Source organism: Gobius niger, assembly GCF_951799975.1.
Source record: "Gobius niger genome assembly, chromosome: 12".
NCBI classification, from domain to species: Eukaryota; Metazoa; Chordata; class Actinopteri; order Gobiiformes; family Gobiidae; genus Gobius; species Gobius niger.
In genome coordinates, this window is record NC_136863.1 from 3,607,279 (window position 1) to 3,625,693 (window position 18,415).

The following is an 18,415-nucleotide window of genomic DNA, read 5'->3' on the forward strand; positions in this document are numbered from 1 at the left end:
GTCCCGAGGTGAGGAGGGGATTGGGCACATTTATAACGACCCTCAGTTAAACCTGTTACAGAAACTCACTGACCCAAATGCGACGCTTAAAACCCTTTGTCCCTTTGACACGTCGCTGTAAAATCCACTGCACCGAGCACATCATCCCCAGTTTGGCTTTACCCAAATCTAAAAGCGCGACAAAAAACGATGGGGAAAAAATGTCCAAATAACGACGGTGAGGTCTTAGCTTTCAAATGAGGCATTACGTTGGCCGATAGGCTGTGACCTCACGGATTTGGGTAAAGCTGAACTGGAGAAAATGCACTCAGTTAAGGCGGGGGAGATTCATCTGCTCAAAATCTTTCCCCAAAGATTCAACAGTTTTCTGGATTTTAACCCATGAAGTCCTGTTTTCAATATATTACACTATATATTATATTCCTCTACAGCAGGGGTAGGCAACGTCAGGCCTGCGGGCCAAATGCGGCCCTCCAGCACAGAACCTCTGGCCCTCAAGATGATTTCGAGAAACATTATGCAAATAAGAGATCAAATTCCTTTTACAGTACTCTAAAAATGCAAGAAATAGTGTCAGTATTTTAAAAATGTCCAGGGAGAATATCCTTCAGTGTGTAACTTAACAACTCAACTCAACTTAACATCTCAACTGGTGGGTCAGGAACCAACAGTGGGTCGCGGAACCTTTTTCAGCGGGTCGCTACTCAATAGGGACATTTTTTTTCAATAATTTCCATCTGAAACTGCAGGGAATGTCAGTTTCTAAAAGCTTTTTCAATAAAAAAAATTTGGGAAAGCACAATATTTTGTACGATACATGACAAATAAAGGTTTTATTTGGGTTATTTGGGCCTGCCATCCGAGGGTGACGTTGGGTCCCGACTTGGGAACCACTGATGTAAAACTTTGGCATTTGCAGAAAAAAGAAGAAGAAGAAGATCTTTATTTATATAGCGCCTTTCACAGACATGGTCACAAAGCGCTTTACATGAGACAATTGTACATTCACTCCACACTCGGTGGTGGAAAGCTACGTTTGTAGCTTCAGTTTCCCCTGGGGGAGACTGACAGAGGCGCTTTCGCGACTACACACGTCTGCGCCAACGGACCCTCTGACACCACCATACATTCACTCACATCATTCATCCTGGCCGGAGTACCCGGAGGAAACCTACGCAGACACGGGGAAAACATGCAAACTCCACACAGAAAGGCCCTGTCCAGGTGGGAATCGAACCCGGGACCTTCTAGCTGTGAAGCGAGAGCGCTAACCGCTGCGCTACCATGCCAGTACCTTAACCCCTTAACTCTCACTTGAAACGAGCACATTTTCTCCAGTTTGGCTTTACCCCAGTCCAAAAGCTTCTGGAAAAAAGCTGTGAAAATAGCAACAAAACTGAGACGAAAACATTGATGGAAATGTGACAAAACAGTAACAAAAAATGTATGAAAAAATGGCAAAAATGTCACAAGAAATTTGAACGATGAAATGACAAAATGTGACAAAATGTGACAAAAATGTGAAAAAATGTGAAAAAATTTGACAAAAATGTGACAAAAATGTGACAAAAAATGACAAAAAAATTATAAAAAATGGACGAAAAGATGACAAAAAAATGACAAAAAATGTGACAAAAAATGACAAAAATGTGACAAAAAACCCCAAACAAAAATATGACAAAAATTTGATAAAAAAATACTAAAAAGTGATAAAAACGTGACAAAAAATGACAAAAAATGTATAAAAAATTGACAAAAAAATGACAAAAAAGTTACAAAAATGAGTTGGATACCCAACAAAAAAATGATGGAAAAAAAATCTGATGACGTGAGGAAAAAGATCCTCTCGGTTCAGGCTGGAGTTAAGAGGTTAAGCGAAAATGTTGAAGTTTGGCCCTTAGTGTTCTGGCGATGATGAAAATTGGCCCGCCTCAACGCAAACTTGCCTACCCCTGCAAGAACTTGCTGCAATCCATCTTCAAAGCCTGATTCATTAACCTCTTAACTCCCACCTGAACCGAGCACATTTTCTCCAGCTTTACCCCAGTCCAAAATCTTCTGGAAAAAAGGTGTGAAAATAGCGACAAAACTGATACGAAAACAAGGATGAAAATGTGAAAAAATTGACAAAAAATTGACAAAAAAAAAGACAAAAATTGACAAAAATTTGACCAAAAAGTGAGAAAAAATGGACGAAAAATTGAGAAAAAATTGACGAAAAAGTGATAAGAATTTGACAAAAACATGCGAATAATTTGACAAAAAAGTGACCAAAAAAAATCTAAAAAATGGACAATAAAGTGACAAAAAAGTCACGAAAATTTGACAAAAATGAGTTGACTGCCCAACAAAAAAAGTGATGAAAAAAAATCTGATGATGTGAGGAAAAAGATCAATTTAGTTTTGTAGATCTTTCAAATGAGGTGCTACACTGGCCTAAAGGATTTGGGTAAAGCTGAACTGGAGAAAATGCTCTCGGTTCAGGCGGGAGTTAAGAGGTTTAAATAAAATGTTGGTCTGTATAACCAATGTGATTCCTCACATCTGCTCTAGAAGTTACTTGGGTCAAGAAGCTTTTAGATTTGGGTAAAGCCGGCGGGGGCTAAGATGTTGAAAAGTTTTCCTACTCACCTGCAGCGTCTCGCCTAAAGGTGTGTTTGTGTACATATACATGTGTATAATATAAAAATTAAAGTAAAAAAAACTGAATAATTTTCCAAATACCGTAATAAGAGTTAAGATTTCAACTCCGGTTTGTATTTTTGTTACTTTACCAAAAAGGTGGCGAAAAAAGGTCAGGAGGAAGGACAATATTCTCTTTATTTTACAGGACTCCTTTTGATTTACAGAAATAATAAGAAAATTCACCCAGGACAAAGTTTTTACAGAAACAAAAGTTATGACTTCAAAATGAGTTATTTACACTTTACCGGCACCGTCTTCAGATTCATGTTGAAAAGATAAATAAAAAAACATTTTAAAAAGCAGCTCATTGGGACAGCGCTGCGTTCAGGGACTGCGCTGCGTGGGAGGCGTTCAGGGACAGCACGGACACGTCTCGAGCCACGCGCTGCATCGGCTCCATGTGGTTCCCGTGTTCCAGAGTCTCCATCAAACCTGGACACACAAACGGACCAATCACAGCTCAGCGTGTCACGTGACCAGAAGAGAAACTAAAGCAGATGTTTTCATCCAGATCCGACTTACTCCTACTGGATCACAGAGTGTTTACAGGGAAACCGCTCGCAGTGGTGGAGCGGCCAAGTCTACGGCTGTATCCGAAAGTCCACACTATTCCCTATATAGTGACTATATAATGACTATATAGTCACTATATAATGATTATATAGTCACTATATAGTCACTATATAATGACTATATAGTCACTATATAGTCACTATATAATGACTATATAGTCACTATATAGTCACTATATAGTGACTATATAGTGGTCACGCCATTTTGTAGGGGTGTCCGAATGTCCAGAGAGAAAAAAGTAGTCCACTCGAAATTTCCCACAATGCATCTCGAAAAGTAGTGAGCATCGATGGTCACTAAACTGGTCAATATAGACCACAATGCATTGCGAGAGTCGGAGAAGAGCCTGACAGCGACAGGTCTTTGAACTAAACACGACTGAATGAAATCAGCTGTTTCAGTCATGTGTTTGTGTTTCTCATGAATAAACGACCTAAATATAAACGGTTATGGTGAAAAGATGCTAACGTTAGCTGCTAACCTTTAGCTTGAGCTGCTAAATGACCGACAGCTTCCTCATTCCCGGAGTTTAGCGAACTTTTAGCAGATGTAGTCACTCAATCTGCTGGCGCTTCGGACACCGGGCTCTGACCTACTCTCGGCAAGTCTCTGAGCTCACGCTGGAGTGTTGTTTTATTTCTTCCTTTTTTTCTGATGATAGTTTTAATTTTAATTTAAATGACAAATAAAACTCCTGTAAAAGTGCCAAAACAGTCGTTCTGTTTCATAAAATAAACGTTTGTAACAATAAATAAATTCAGATTAAAAAAAAAAACACATCTGCAGCTGCAGCGTGCGTGACGTCACGCAGCACTGAGAAAGTAGTGTCTTGTGTCCGAATCGCCAACAGAATCGGTGACTATATAGTCGACTACCGTAAATGCTCTAATATAGGCCGGGGCCTTTATTTACTCAAGGGCATCTAGGACCAGGCCTTTATTGGAACCAGGCCACAATTAGAGATAGGCCTTTATTTGTATTTGAGCAAAACAGACGACCAGGAAAACGAAGAAAAACGAGATTTGTCGCCATTTGCACCTAAAATATTAGGTTCATTTATTAATGAACATTTCAAACCCTCTCCCAGCGGCCGGAACATTGACGCCTTTTATTTTGTCGGGACAACAGGAAGTGTTTCGTTGCTGTTAGCGGAGCTTTGACATCAATGTCACTGCAGGTTTCTGTTTCGTTTTTACTGGACCGGATTATTTGTTGTTATCTTGTGTAAAAGGCGAGTTTAGACGGAGCGTTTGTGTTTGTGATCGATCATGAGACTGACCCGAGAGAAGACGAGACGCTCGCGCTGATGGGACGAGTTATTTTGAGGCGTGGGACTGACCTGCACACGGAGCAGCTGGACGTGCTTTGAAGACGCGATGGTGACTTTATTAAAACCCTGGAGGGTCATAAACATTTGTCGCCCTGTTTCCACAAATAGTCACAGGAGGTTTGAAAAGTGGCTAAATCTGTGTCAAAGTTACGCTCGGATCAGCTCCTCCGCAGCATCCCCCTCGGCCCGGGTTCCCGTTTGTTACTTCCTGCACGTGAGTTTTCATTTACACCAGTATGAGACAAATTCCTAACATGGGGAATATTTCTACCGCTATAGTTTGGGTGGATAAAGCTCTGAAGGAGAGTCCTTCTGCCTCGCTCAACTATCGCTGCGTTTACGTTGTTTGTGGCGGCGGCCAGTGCGTCAGCGTCGCTTCCCCCTCTCGGACCATGAGCGGCACCGGGCGGCTCCTCATCGCTGCTTCTGTGACTTTATTTGTCGACTTATTAAACTAAATTGTGCGCAAATAATTGGGTCGTTGAACGTTCATTTTTAAGACCAGTTTACCCTGGATTTAAGACCAAATAGGCCCAATTTTAGACTTTTTACGGCCTTAAAATTGGATTTGTGAATTTTAGACTTTTTAAGACTTTTTTAGACCCCGCGGATGCCCTGTAGACAACATATTGGAGTCATTGCAGTAGTAGTAGTAGGGAGTAGTAGGTAGTAGTAGTAGTAGTAGTAGTATTTGCAGCACCTACCCTGTACGATGCGGTGGTAGGAGAAGTGCAGGTACAGCAGAAACAGCAGATGAAGAGCTGACACGGTTCCACATAAAACCAACCGAGGAGTTTGTCCCACCGTCCGAGAGAGGAGCACCAAGACCTGCAGAGAAAGACTGGGTCAGAACCAGGACTAAACCAGGGCTAAACCAGGACTGAACCAGGACTAAACCAGGGCTAAACCGGGACTAACCATGCGCAGAGTGGACAATCCTCCGACCAGGACCCAGAGGAAGAAGAACAGGAAGTGGAAGTGTATGTTGTAAGTGACGAAGAGCACGATGCAGTGTCCGAACAGACCGTAGCCCTGAAACACATCGAGTCCGTGAGGATCCGGGAAACACGTGAAGTATGAACTCATTAACACGTGTGAAGGATAAGAACGAACCAGCAGCGCCAGCGTCTGCAGCATCGTGATCTGAGCGTTCACCAGATACGCCAAAAAGTAAACCAGCCCGGAGACGCACAGCCAGTACCCGAAACACGTGCCAATGGCGGTGCCCATCAGCGTGCCCCCGATCTGGAAAACACAAACATTCGAGACACGCCTTAAACGCTGTGATACTTCCCTTATAGGGCACATATAATCGTGCCTTTGGGAGATCATGTCGTCTGCCCTGTGCTTTACTGTTCACATGAATAGAAATTAGAAATAGAAATTCAGTAACAAGCAGTAACTGCTGAAGGTGCGCAGCCCGACTTACAATCTCAGTGTTGGACGTCTTCATTCCTTGCAGCAAAATGGCGACTAAAGTGAAGACCAGCATCAGAGGCCCGTACAGCTCACCGGCGACTTTCTGTTCCAAACACAGGGTGAAATCAGGGTCAGTGTGATGAACATGTAAGGATTAAACAACTCGGAGCCCTGCATTAGACGGTTATAATGCACGACGCGGAGTCAAGAACACCACGACACAGCAGAGTGTTGTTCCTCCTGCATTATAACGTCTAATGCGGCTCCGAGTTGTTTAATCCTTATACCAGGGTCCCACAAACGTAACATTTATAATAAATGTTTTTTCATTTACTAAACTCACTAAATCTGCCAGACTACGGGACTATTTTATGTGGGTTATTAGCCGGTCACTGAAGGCTCGTCTCAGAGCGAGTCATTCTCCGCAGCTATTACGAGGATCTCAGTCAGGCACAACCAAACAACATCAGCACAGAATCACAACACAACAGGACTAACCCGGAAACACTTTTCCCTGGAAGTAAACACCGATATGCGGCACTCGTGGGCAGGAGTTATTTCATTTTTACGCCGTTTAACCTGAAGCTAGCTAGCTAGCTCAACCAGCTCAACTGTTTATGGAAACAGCTGCGGTGGAGTCGCTCACACCTGGGCCCCCCCAACTCAAACTTTTATGTTTGACTTTACTAATCCAGACAAATATGTTTAAATGCAGGATCATTTTATGTACGCCTGAAAATGATGAATAGCCTTAACCGTTTTCAATAGAAATGTAAAGCTCATATGTTATTAACAGTAGCTAACCTAGCTGCTCACTCTCCTCTACAAACATTTATCAAGTTTTGTTTTGGCCAAAAACGTTGAAATTAAACAAAATCCATCTCATACGTTCCTGTCAGTCACTAATTACGCCTTTATCTGATTCAGCTGTGTCATGCGTTGCTATGGCGACGCCACAGCGGAGTGATATCCCAGTGATTTAACTACCGGACTACGTGTGCGGTTATACCAAAATAATGCACCAGCCAATCAGAATCCAGTATCACCCAGACCATGGTATAAGTTAGATTTAAACTAATCCTGAATGTTTTGGTAACCATGACTAAGCTGGAAGGGTAAAACCTGTGGTAACTGTTGGGGAAACGTCTTTTTAAAATGTGTTTTTTTTTTATTACGTATGCCATTTCCTGTCTCCGTTCAATAAGGAAGTCAAATAAAAAAACATCACAGAAAATCTTAATGATAACTGAGCTAAGTACGTTTTTGTTCAGATTTGGTCTAATGTGTCTTACGCACTGTAAACTTTTACAGATTTAAACGATGTTTCAGACAGAGCCTGAACTGTACCTGAGGGAAGCTGATCATCCGCACTGGGATCAACGACTCCAGCAGCCTGAGAACAGAGAGAGGCTTCAGATCAGGAGTTTCATAAAGCTGGGTTAACCTACAATTATTTTGCTGTCATTTAATTTCATAAACCAGGCTCACTCCGAGTCTCAGATACTGTGGAAATTCAGGCAAGCAAAGCCATGTTCCTTACCCTGAACTCTTCATAATCAAACGCAGGTGAAGGTGGTGCATTTTCGCTTAAGTCTCTTTACTTTTATGAACTTGTGTATTTGGTCGGGACGGTGTATGTTAATGAACATACTTGGGTCTCATGCAGAGCGAAAGGTCAGGCCTTGAGCCTCGTCACACTGAAGAGAGTCCTCAGACCTACAGGACTGGACGGGGAGAACATGGGTTCGAGACTCACCGGGTCCGAACTTGAGCTGGCTCCACGTCGAAGTACGGCCTCAGGATGTCGATGTTGGCGTAAAGGTTAAAAGCTTTGGACGCCTGTCGCTTCCCGGCCTCCCAGACCTGCGGACAAAGACAGTTATACTGCCCCCTCCTGGAACTGCCTCAACCAGAACCTGAGAATATAAAAGGCTGAGTTTTGCTCCAGGCCGTACCTCGTCGGCCACCTGTCGGCCCAGCTGCCCCTTCAAACCCTTCATGCCCAGAAAGTCCTGGTCCGGTTCTTGGTCTGGTTCTTGGTCTGGTTCAGGGTTTTCCTCCTCGTCCTTCAGCCTCTGATGGATCTCCCCCATGTCCTCGAAACTGGAGCCAGACGTGTCATCCATGTTCTCCATGTCGATGACGGCCGACCCCCCGCCCTGGAAATATAAATACATTTAAAATAGAGCACAACTAATCGTATATGGCAGCACGGTGGTGCAGCTGTTAGCACCTGTGCTTCACAGCAAGAAGGTCCCTGGTATGATTCCCGGGTCGGACCCAAGGACAAAGGAATAGGCCACCGTTTTTACATACTGAGATATGTTCTTACCTTAGCTTTGACGAGTTCTTTAGGACCTGTCTGGTCTTCCCCCGCGCCTTCAGTTACGTAAACACAGCGCAGACGGCGTTAGCATTTAGCCTCTCCAAGCTCTTCCACGTTTTCCCTATTTAATTATGGTTCTTCACAAAACTGCGCAGTAATCTTCACTTTACTGTGCGGATGCCAAATTACTCCTGGTATTATTACACCTTACAATATAGTTCCCCCTTTTATCCGCTTAGAAAATCCACATTGTTTAATTTTGTGTATTATACTTTGTAGTGTAACACTTCACGTAACTATATTTAAATAGGGAAAACGTGGAAGAGCTTGGTAGCTTCTATCTTGACCTGTTTTGGAGCTATAGAGGAGAGAGGGAGAGGCTAAATGCTTATGCCGTCTGCGCTGTGTTTACGTGACTGAAGGCACGGGTGAAGATCAGACAGGTCCTAAAGAACTCGTCAAAGCTCAGGTAAGAACATATCTCAGTATGTAAAAACGGTGGCCTATTCCTTTAAAGTACACTTTATTGTCCCCGTAGGGAAATGTGTCGTCTGCATTTGACCCATCCTTCGATGTTGCTGAGGCAACCTGTAAGGAGCAGCACACGGGGATCCATCTCCAGACGTGAAACCAGGCTGATGGTCAGTAGCACCAGGCTGGACGATTCACCTGTTGTACAAGGCCTTGCTGTGTGGAGTTTGCTCACTGTGCCTGTGTTGGTGCTCGGGGTTCACCTACCACTGACAGTACATGCAAGAGGACACCGTCTGGGACCAGACCTCGCCTGAAGAAGTCATTCTTAAACTCATGCCCACAAAATAAAGCTTATTGAGCTTAATTTAGTATAATCATGTTATAACATCTGGAAAGCTGCTGTTCGAATCTTGACCAGAACCAGGAAATACGACCATATTAGTCCAGTCCGTGCACTGGCTTCACTTGAACAGAGAATAGACTTTAAAACAGCTCTGCTCGTGAACAAGTCTCTTCACGGTCTAGCACCAAAGTACATCTCTGACATGTGAGAGACATGAACCATCTCGAGCCCTGAGAACCACAGAGTCTTCTCCTGCTGATCCCAGAGTCAGGACTAAACCCGGTGAGGCTGTGTTTTAGTTTTACGCTGCTGAAATCTTTAACAGACTTCATGAAGATGCAAGACAGACCTCAACTCTGACAATGTTCAAATCTGACATAAAAACACTTCTTTTTAGCAACTTATAACACTGAAAGTATTTTATCTGCTCTCTTCACTTTTAATGTAACTAATTAATGATACATGGATGTTTTATTGACCAATTAACTTGCCTTAAAACCTATGACCATCACAGTTAGCTTTAGCTCAGAGGCCCATTTTACACAAACTATTCTCCAAAGGTCTGAACATCAGTAAGTGTCAGTGTTAGCATGCTAGCTCGGCAGGTTTATGTCAGTGTTTGCATGTTAGCTCGGCAGGTTTATGTCAGTGTTAGCATGTTAGCTCTGTGGGTTTATGTCAGTGTTAGCATGTTAGCTCAGCAGGTTTATGTCAGTGTTAGCATGTTAGCTCGGCAGGTTTATGTCAGTGTTTGCATGTTAGCTCGGCAGGTTTATGTCAGTGTTAGCATGTTAGCTCTGCGGGTTCATGTCAGTGTTAGCATGTTACCTCGGCAAGTTAAACTCCTAAAGAAGAAGAAGAAAGACGCTCTGCAAGTTTAGCATGTTGGCTCGGCAGGTTTATGTCAGTGTTAGCATGTTAGCTCGGCAGGTTTATGTCAGTGTTAGCATGTTAGCTCGGCAGGTTTATGTCAGTGTTTGCATGTTAGCTCGGCAGGTTTATGTCAGTGTTAGCATGTTAGCTCGGCAGGTTTATGTCAGTGTTAGCATGTTAGCTCGGCAGGTTTATGTCAGTGTTGGCATACTATTTTAGTTCTGACCTGGAGGACGCTCTCCTCGAAGCTGCCCCAGGGCTCAGAGCTCTTCCCGGGTCCCGTGGACATGTCTGCGGCTCCCGACGGGACGGTCAGACTTAAATCCCTGGCTTGTGTTTTCTTTCCCCTGGTTTGTTTTGGATCCGCAGCTGTGTCAGTCGCGTGACGTGGCAGCGGAAGTGTCGCGATATCTTCTTCCTTCACATTTTCACCAAAAAGCAACTTTACCAACTTTAAACTATTTATTATGTCTACACTTTGAACTTATGTCTGGACTTGGACTGAAAAAAAAAAAAAAGAAAAAAAAAAAAAATTGCATAAATATTTTCAAAGACAACACAATAAAATAAAAACTCTAAAAATAAATCATCATGAAGAATTAAGAAACAAAGATTTGACACTTAAATATTTACTCGTAGTGGCATAAGTTACTATTCTTAACTCAGTAACTAGTACAGATATTCTTCATTTTAATATTACTGAAATAGAAGTAAAAAGTACTGTATGAAAATTAGGTACTTCAAAAAGTTACTTGAGTGAATCTAGCTGAGTATGACCCACCTCTTAACCCCCGCCTTTACTGAGCACATTTTCTCCAGTTCAGCTTCACCCAAATCTAAAAGCCTCCTGACTGGAGAAATTACAGGGGAAGGGAATCTTATTTGTAAAGTGCTTTTCATATGACACAAGTCACACATGAAAGGGAGGGGGTTCACTCACTCCATGCTGCAGTTGTAGCCACAGTTCCCCTGGGGCAGCCTGACAGAAGCGAGGCTACTCACATCAGCGCCAACGGTCCCTCTATCCATCACCAATATAGGCATTGGGTGAAGTGTCTTGTCCAAGGACTCAACGACAGTCTGCACCTGCAGGAGCCGGGATTCGAACCCCCAACCTTCCGATTATGAGACAACCCGCTTTACCATCTGTGCCACTGTCGCCCCAATTACAGCCTATTGACCAGTGTGTCGCCTCATTTGAAAGCTAAGACCAACAAAACTGATCATGGCTTTATTTGTTGTCGCGTTTTTCATTTTAAAACATTTTTGTCCCACCTGAACCGAGCACATTTTCTCCAGTTTGGCTTTACCCCAATCCAAAAGCTTCTGGAAAAAAGCTGTGAAAATAGCAACAAAACTGAGACGAAAACAATGATGGAAATGTGACAAAAAAGTGAGAAAACATTGACAAAAAAATGACGAAAAATTGATGAAAAAGTGGGTAAAATGTCACAAGAAATTGACAAAAAATTGACAAAAAAATTGACAAAAATGTGATAAAAATGTGACAAAAAAAAGAAAAGAAAAAAAGACAAAAATGTGACAAAAAATTACAAAAATGTGATAAAAAATTGACAAAAAATGACAAAAGGTTGACAAAAAAATGGCAAAAATGTGACCAAAAAATGACAAAAATGTTACAAAAATGAGTTGAATACCTAACAAAAAAAGGCGAGGGTTAAGAGGTTAACTTGTTTTCATAGGTGTTTTTGTTGTGTCTTGTTTTTGTTGCTTTCTTCACTTATTACCCTAGCTTTTATATTGTGTTACTGTTGCTTTTTCCGGCACATTTTTGTTGCTCTTTTGTTGCCTTTTCATCACTTTCTAATTGTGTTTTCATCGCTATCTACATTGCCGTTTTGATGCTTTATTCCAAGAAGATGTTATATTTGGGTAATGACAAATTCAACCTTGAATAAAAGGCCGGGGTAAAAGCGGGAGGTGAATAAAGCTTTAGGAGGATCCGCACCATATCACAATCCAACAAACCAACAAAACTATTCAGAAACTATGATAAACATTCAAACACAAACAAACCCGTTTATAAGGAAAATACGTTTAAGGCTTTATTCAGTAAAAAACACATTCAAGTAACACATTCATTTAAAAACAGACCGAAGAGACTAAACCAGGACCAAACCTGGGGCTAAAACAGTTCCAGTCTGAGCAGGTTAAAGCTGTAGCAGTAAAGGCATTTCAGATCAGTCAAAGATTATTTGTGAAGCCGTTACCATGAAGTGCTTCACAGGAAAAAACATAAAAGTGGATTTGTCCGGAGTAAATTTCAGCTCGAGTTTCAGAGTCTGGGGCTATTTCATAAAATTAGGCTCATTTGGCAAAGTCTGGCTCATTTTGGTGTCGTTTGGTTCATAAACGGACCCACTCTGACCCGGGCTCAGTTACAAAGCATTAACTATTTATAAAAACTGCACTTTCACACACAGAAGGGCATTTCTCACACTTATGTTTCACAAGTGACTTAGTTTAGGAAGAAAAAAAAAGAAAAAAATTAAGGCGACAACAAACGTTTCATTTGGTAATCAATGTTTTTCCAAAGTTTTTCCCACATGAAGCTGAGGACATGTCGATGGAGTAAACTTTAAGTGAACGTTTGTAGGAGGCTCTTCGTTCTTTAACCTCTTAACTCACGCCTGAACCGAGAGGATCTTTTTCCTCACGTCATCAGATTTTTTTTCCCATCATTTTTTTGTTGGGTATTCAACTCATTTTTGTCACATTTTTGTAATTTTTTTGGTCATTTTTTTGTCAATTTTTAATCAAATTTTTGTCATTTTTTGTCAAATTTTTGTAATTTTTTTGTCAATTTTTGGTCATTTTTTGTCAATTTTTTGTCAATTTCTTGTGACATTTTTGACACTTTTTCATCAATTTTTCGTAACTTTTTTGTCAATGTTTTCTCGCTTTTTTGTCACATTTCCATCATTGTTTTCGTCTCAGTTTTGCTGCTATTTTCACAGATTTTTTTCCAGAAGCTTTTGGGGTGAAGCCAAACTGGAGAAAATCTGCTTGGTTCAGGTGGGAGTTAAGGGGTTAAAAAGTCTCATAGCTGAACTAGGTTTACTCAAAGCTGCACATGATGAACATTTGAAAGCTAAGAACCTCCAGAGTTCAGCGCTGAGCCGTAACGACTGGAGGCTGCACTGGCTCTGACAGGGATTTGCAGCAATAAGAAACTAATGGGGATTTTAAAGGTAAAATACTGGAGTTATTGTTCACATTAAAACACTTGGACACCACAGTGAGTTTGATACACTGTTTTTTTTTGCTAATGTTAGTGTACGAAAAATGTATGTAAATAGCCACAAATAGCCAGAGAAATGTTGAGCCATAATGTTTGAATTAGGTGTAAAACAGAGATGTAACAGTTTGGACCCGGAAGTAACTTATTATTGTGTGTGTGGGATGTCACACTTAATTCATGTGTTCTCATGTTAGGAAAGATAATCTGATTTATAAAAGAACTAAGATCAACATCTGGGTCAGAGTGGGTCTGATCAAAGTGTCTGCAGTTTGTGGCTGTAAAACACGAGTGAGAGTTAAAAAGTTATAAAGTCTGCGTTGTTTTGTTCCTCTCCTCGCGTCTCAGAGGCGGGTGGAGGCGACGCCGCTCCAGATGTGCCCCTCGTGTCTTCAAGCGATTTGGGCGGAGTCTTGTTGTCGTTGTCACGGCGATACGTGGCTCATTCAGTCGGACTCTTGTGTTCAGTCAGAGAGAAGTCTCGCTTTTCTGAGATCGTTTTATGAAATAGCTCTGAGGTGTCAGCAGACCGGGCTTGGACCTGGTGTGGACCTGGTTCTCAGTAGACCGGGTTTGACCTGGTTCTCAGTAGACTGGGTTTCGGATGTGGTTGATCTGGACTTTGTAAATGTCGGTGATGAGACTTCGGGCCAAATAGATCCCCAACATCTGCAACAAAACCAAGAGTTAGCTAGTTTAGCCCTGGTTTAGCCCTGGTTTAGCCCCGGTTTCGCCCCGGTTTAGCCCCGGTTTAGCCCCCGGTTTAGCCCCGGTTTAGCCCCGGTTTAGCCCCGGTTTAGCCCCGGTTTAGCCCTGGTTTAGCCCTGGTTTAGCCCTGGTTTAGCCCCGGTTTAGCCCGGTTTAGCCCCGGTTTAGCCCCGGTTTAGCCCCGGTTTAGCCCTGGTTTAGCCCTGGTTTAGCCCTGGTTTAGCCCTGGTTTAGCCCCGGTTTAGCCCCGGTTTAGCCCCGGTTTAGCCCGGTTTAGCCCCGGTTTAGCCCCGGTTTAGCCCCGGTTTAGCCCTGGTTTAGCCCGGTTTAGCCCCGTTTAGCCCCGGTTTAGCCCCGGTTTCGCCCTGGTTTAGCCCTGGTTTAGCCCCGGTTTAGCCCCGGTTTAGCCCTGGTTTAGCCCCGGTTTCGCCCTGGTTTAGCCCTGGTTTAGCCCCGGTTTAGCCCCGTTTTAGCCCTGGTTTAGCCCCGGTTTAGCCCCGGTTTCGCCCTGGTTTAGCCCTGGTTTAGCCCTGGTTTAGCCCTGGTTTAGCCCTGGTTTCGTCCTGGTTTCACCCTGGTTTAGCCCTGGTTTCGTCCTGGTTTCGCCCTGGTTTCGTCCTGGTTAAGCCCTGGTTTCGCCCTGGTTTCGCCCTGGTTCAGCCCCGGGTTCACCCCCGGGTTCACCCCGTTTTCCACCCTGGTTTAGCCCCGGTTTAGCCCTGGCTTCGTCCTGGTTTCACCCTGGTTTAGCCCTGGTTCAGGCCCGGTTTAGTCCCGGTTTACCTGGAGCACAGATATCACGGTAAAGACCAGGGCGACTGTGTACAGGTTTCCAGGAAGCCACGCCTCTATCGCCGGGATACAGCCTCTCGAGGGATCAGCTCCGGCCAATCAGACTGAAGCAACAGAGAACAAACGTTATCATCACATTTTTGTTTCCTCGTTCATCTCATTTTTCCCCACATTTCTTCTGTGAGTTAACTTCTTAACTCTGAGAGATCTTTTTCCTCACGTCATCAGATTGTTTTTCCATCATTTTTTTGTTGGGTGTTCAACTCATTTTCGTAACTTTTTTGTCATTTTTTTGTCACATTTTTGTCATTTTTTAATCCATTTTTGTCATTTTTTGGTCACATTTTGTCAATTTTTTGTAATTTTTTGTCACCTTTTTTATCAAATTTTTTGTCATTTTTTTTGTCACATTTTTATCAATTTTTTGTCATTTTTCGTCAAATTTTGGTCATATTTTTGGTCATATTTTTGTCACATTTTTTGTCACATTTTTGTCACATTTTTGTCACATTTTTGTTACATGTCATTTTTTTGTCACATATTTTATCAATTTTTTGTCATTTTTTTTCCCACTTTTTGTCAGTTTTTCTTCAATTTTTTTTGTCAATTTCTTGTGACATTTTGCCACTTTTTTCATCAATGTTTTCGTCTCAGTTTTGTTGCTATTTTCACACCTTTTTTCCAGAAGCTTTTGGACTGGGGGTAAAGCCAAACTGGAGAAAATGTGCTCGGTTCAGGTGGGAGTTAAGGGTTAAGGCGAGACACTGCAGGTGAATAGGGCAAAAAAATAAACGTAGAGATCTCAATTTGAAACTTTTGCTGAACATTACAGATATATGAGAAAAAAAATGTATTGCACTTTTCTGTCATTTTATGTTTTCACATAAAAAATAAGGCATTTTGAGCATTAAAATGGCCAAAATTGCCTATATTTTGGGCAACGAAATCAAAATAACGAATTGAGCCAGATTAAAATTTATGGTTTTATTTATTGACATATTAGTAACTAAGATTTTTTCAGAGCGGATTTTTCAATAAACTAATCATCAGTGAAAAAATCTGTAAAAACTCAAATTCCGCCTGTTTTTTTGGTTTCAAAGCTGAATAAATCAGGCTAGGAATTAGATATTAAAAAATCCTTCTGAAAAAACCTTCAAAATATTGTTGTGTCTCAGACTGTAAAGTTTGGAGTCTGTGGGAGCTTCTATTAGGGCTCAGGCTCTGCCCGAGTGCGGCTTCTCTCATTCAGAGAAAACCAGCCCTGGAGTTTTGGTAGCGAGTGCGCATGCTCGGCCCGTTCTTCCACTTTTCCGCTCCAGCGTCTCGTAGGAGGAAAAACACCATATTTGGGTGAAAGTGTCATCACGGGGCCCCTTAGCAGGACACGTGGATGTAAAATCTGTCAATATTTATGAATGAAAAACCCGCTTGAAAGACAGACTTTCTACGCGGCGCAGCAGCTACTTCCGGGTCGCCCCCACCTCGCAGACAAAACATCATAAAATAAACATCATCATTTTTATATCTGACATGAAAACTAAGATGTAAAGGGGAGGAAAATAGATAAAAATCTCCACTTCGACCACTGCGTGAAAAATCAATACTTTCACCTGCCGTGTCTCGCCTTAAGAGAGTCTGACCTTTTGCTTATGGCGAACGTCGTATCCGCACTGAGAGTTCACCACATACTCCTGTAGAGACACATCACAGTAATCGTTAATATCTCCTATTATAAGGTTTAGCAGAAGAAAGTAGTAGTAGTAGTAGTAGTAGTAGTAGTAGTAGTAGTGAAGTAGTAGTAGTACTCACGGCAGGGTCGATGACGCAGCAGGAGAAGGGGACTCCACATCTCTCTCGTGAAGGATTTGAGGAGTTACAGGAGAAATACTGATTGTGCTCCCAGTCGTCAGGGCCCTGAGCTCCACAGCACCAGGTCTGTGACACGTACAGAGGGTTAGAGGAGGAGCAGAGGAGGAGCAGGAGGGGAGAGGAGGAGAGGAGGAGAGGAGAGAGAGGAGGAGAGGAGGAGAAGAGGAGGAGGAGCAGCAGAGGTGGAGGAGCAGAGGAGGAGAAAGATGAGGAGCAGAGGAGGAGAGGGGGAGGAGGGGAAGAGGAGGAGGAGCAGAGTCTTCTCTGAGGAGGAGGAGAGGGGGAGAAGAGGAGGAGGAGAGGTTGAGAGGAGGAGCAGCAGAGGAGAAGTGGAGGAGAAGAGGGGAAGATGAGGAGGAGAAGAGGAGGAGGGGAAGAGGAGGAGGAGGGGGAGAGGAGGAGGGGAGAGGAGGAGGGGAAGGGGAGGAGGAGAAGAGGAGGAGAAGAGGAGGAGGGGAAGAGGAGGAGGGGAAGAGGAGGAGGGAAGAGGAGGAGGAGAAGAGAGAGGGGAAGAGGAGGAGAAGAGGAGGAGGGGAAGAGGAGGAGGAGAAGAGGAGGAGGGGAAGAGGAGGAGGGGAAGAGGAGGAGGAGGAGAAGAGGAGGAGAAGAGGAGGAGGGGAGGAGGAGGAGGGGAGAGGAGGAGGAGAAGAGGAGGAGGGGAAGAGGAGGAGGGGAAGAGGAGGAGGGGAAGACGAGGAGGAGAAGAGGAGGAGAAGAGGAGGAGGGGGAAGAGGAGGAGGGGAAGAGGAGGAGGAGAAGAGGAGGAAAAGAGGAGGAGGGGAAGAGGAGGAGGAGAAGAGGAGGAGGGGAAGAGGAGGAGGAGAGAGGAGGAGGGGAAGAGGAGGAGGAGAAGAGGAGGAGGGGAAGAGGAGGAGGAGAAGAGGAGGAGAAGAGGAGGAGGGAAGAGGAGGAGGGGAAGAGGAGGAGGGGAAGAGGAGGAGGAGAAGAGGAGGAGAAGAGGAGGAGGGGAAGAGGAGGAGGAGAGGAGGAGAGGAAGAGGAGGAGGGGAAGAGGAGGAGGAGAAGAGGAGGAGGAGAAGAGGAGGAGGGAAGAGGAGGAGGAGAAGAGGAGGAGGAGAAGAGGAGGAGGAGAAGAGGAGGAGGGAAGAGGAGGAGGGGAAGAGGAGGAGGAGAAGAGAGGAGAAGAGGAGGAGGGGAAGAGGAGGAGGAGAGGAGGAGAGGAAAGAGGAGGAGGGGAAGAGGAGGAGGGGAAGAGGAGGAGGGGAAGAGGAGGAGGAGAAGAGGAGGAGAAGAGGAGGAGGGGAAGAGGAGGAGGGGAAGAGGAGGAGGGGAAGAGGAGGAGGAGAAGAGGAGGAGAAGAGCAGAGGGGAAGAGGAGGAGAAGAGGAGGGGAGAGGAGGAGAAGAGGAGGGGGAGAGGAGGAGAAGAGGAGGGAGGAGAGGAGGAGGAGGAGAGGAGGAGGAGGAGGAGGAGAGGAGGGGAAGAGGAGGAGGAGAGGAGGAGAGGGAGGAGAAGAGGAGGGGGAGAGGAGGAGAAGAGAGCAGAGGAGGAGAGAGGAGGAAAGAGAAGGAGAAGAAAGAGGAGGAGGAGAAGAAGAGGAGAGGAGGAGGTGTGGTGCAGAGGATTACCGAGGTCTGCAGAGAGTCGATGAGGTTCTGCAGGTCGATGTCGTCTCTGTAGCCTCTGATGTTGTTCATGAAGAACGTTTGGAATCCATTCCAGAACTTGACTCTGAAAAACCAGCACCAGACGACGACCAGGACCTCGACCACGAACACCAGGCCCACCATCGTGGAGAACTGGAG

At 43.9% G+C, this 18,415-nt stretch overlaps 1 protein-coding gene and 1 pseudogene across 2 annotated transcripts in view; both read right to left on the bottom strand.

The window, feature by feature from the left end:
* Positions 1-2,830: 2,830 nt before the first annotated feature.
* yipf3 (Yip1 domain family, member 3) lies at positions 2,831-10,417 on the bottom strand. Its single transcript, XM_079567141.1, has 9 exons — positions 10,250-10,417; positions 7,963-8,166; positions 7,764-7,870; positions 7,355-7,400; positions 6,018-6,110; positions 5,702-5,833; positions 5,507-5,620; positions 5,293-5,416; positions 2,831-3,117 (listed from the first exon to the last, which is right to left on the bottom strand). The coding sequence occupies exons 1-9, from the start codon at positions 10,310-10,312 to the stop codon at positions 2,990-2,992; spliced, it is 1,011 nt and encodes a 336-aa protein (XP_079423267.1). The 5' UTR covers positions 10,313-10,417; the 3' UTR covers positions 2,831-2,989.
* Positions 10,418-13,857: 3,440 nt separating this feature from the next.
* LOC306971909 (tetraspanin-14-like) overlaps positions 13,858-18,415 on the bottom strand; it is a 6,368-nt pseudogene continuing 1,810 nt past the window's right edge. Inside the window, exons 2-6 of the transcript XR_013794292.1 lie at positions 18,239-18,409; positions 16,592-16,717; positions 16,423-16,473; positions 14,774-14,886; positions 13,858-13,951 (exon numbers count right to left, since the gene is read on the bottom strand). The product of XR_013794292.1 is annotated as a tetraspanin-14-like (transcript). The remainder of the gene's footprint in view (positions 13,952-14,773; positions 14,887-16,422; positions 16,474-16,591; positions 16,718-18,238; positions 18,410-18,415) is intronic.

Coding starts and splice junctions, on each gene's coding strand:
- yipf3 (XM_079567141.1), bottom strand. CDS start 10,312: ATGTCCACGGGACCCGGGAAGAGCTCTGAGCCCTGGGGCAGCTTCGAG. Junction 8,167..10,249: donor TCGAGGAGAGCGTCCTCCAG/GTCAGAACTAAA, acceptor TTATATTTCCAG/GGCGGGGGGTCGGCCGTCAT. Junction 5,621..5,701: donor TGCAGACGCTGGCGCTGCTG/GTTCGTTCTTAT, acceptor GATGTGTTTCAG/GGCTACGGTCTGTTCGGACA.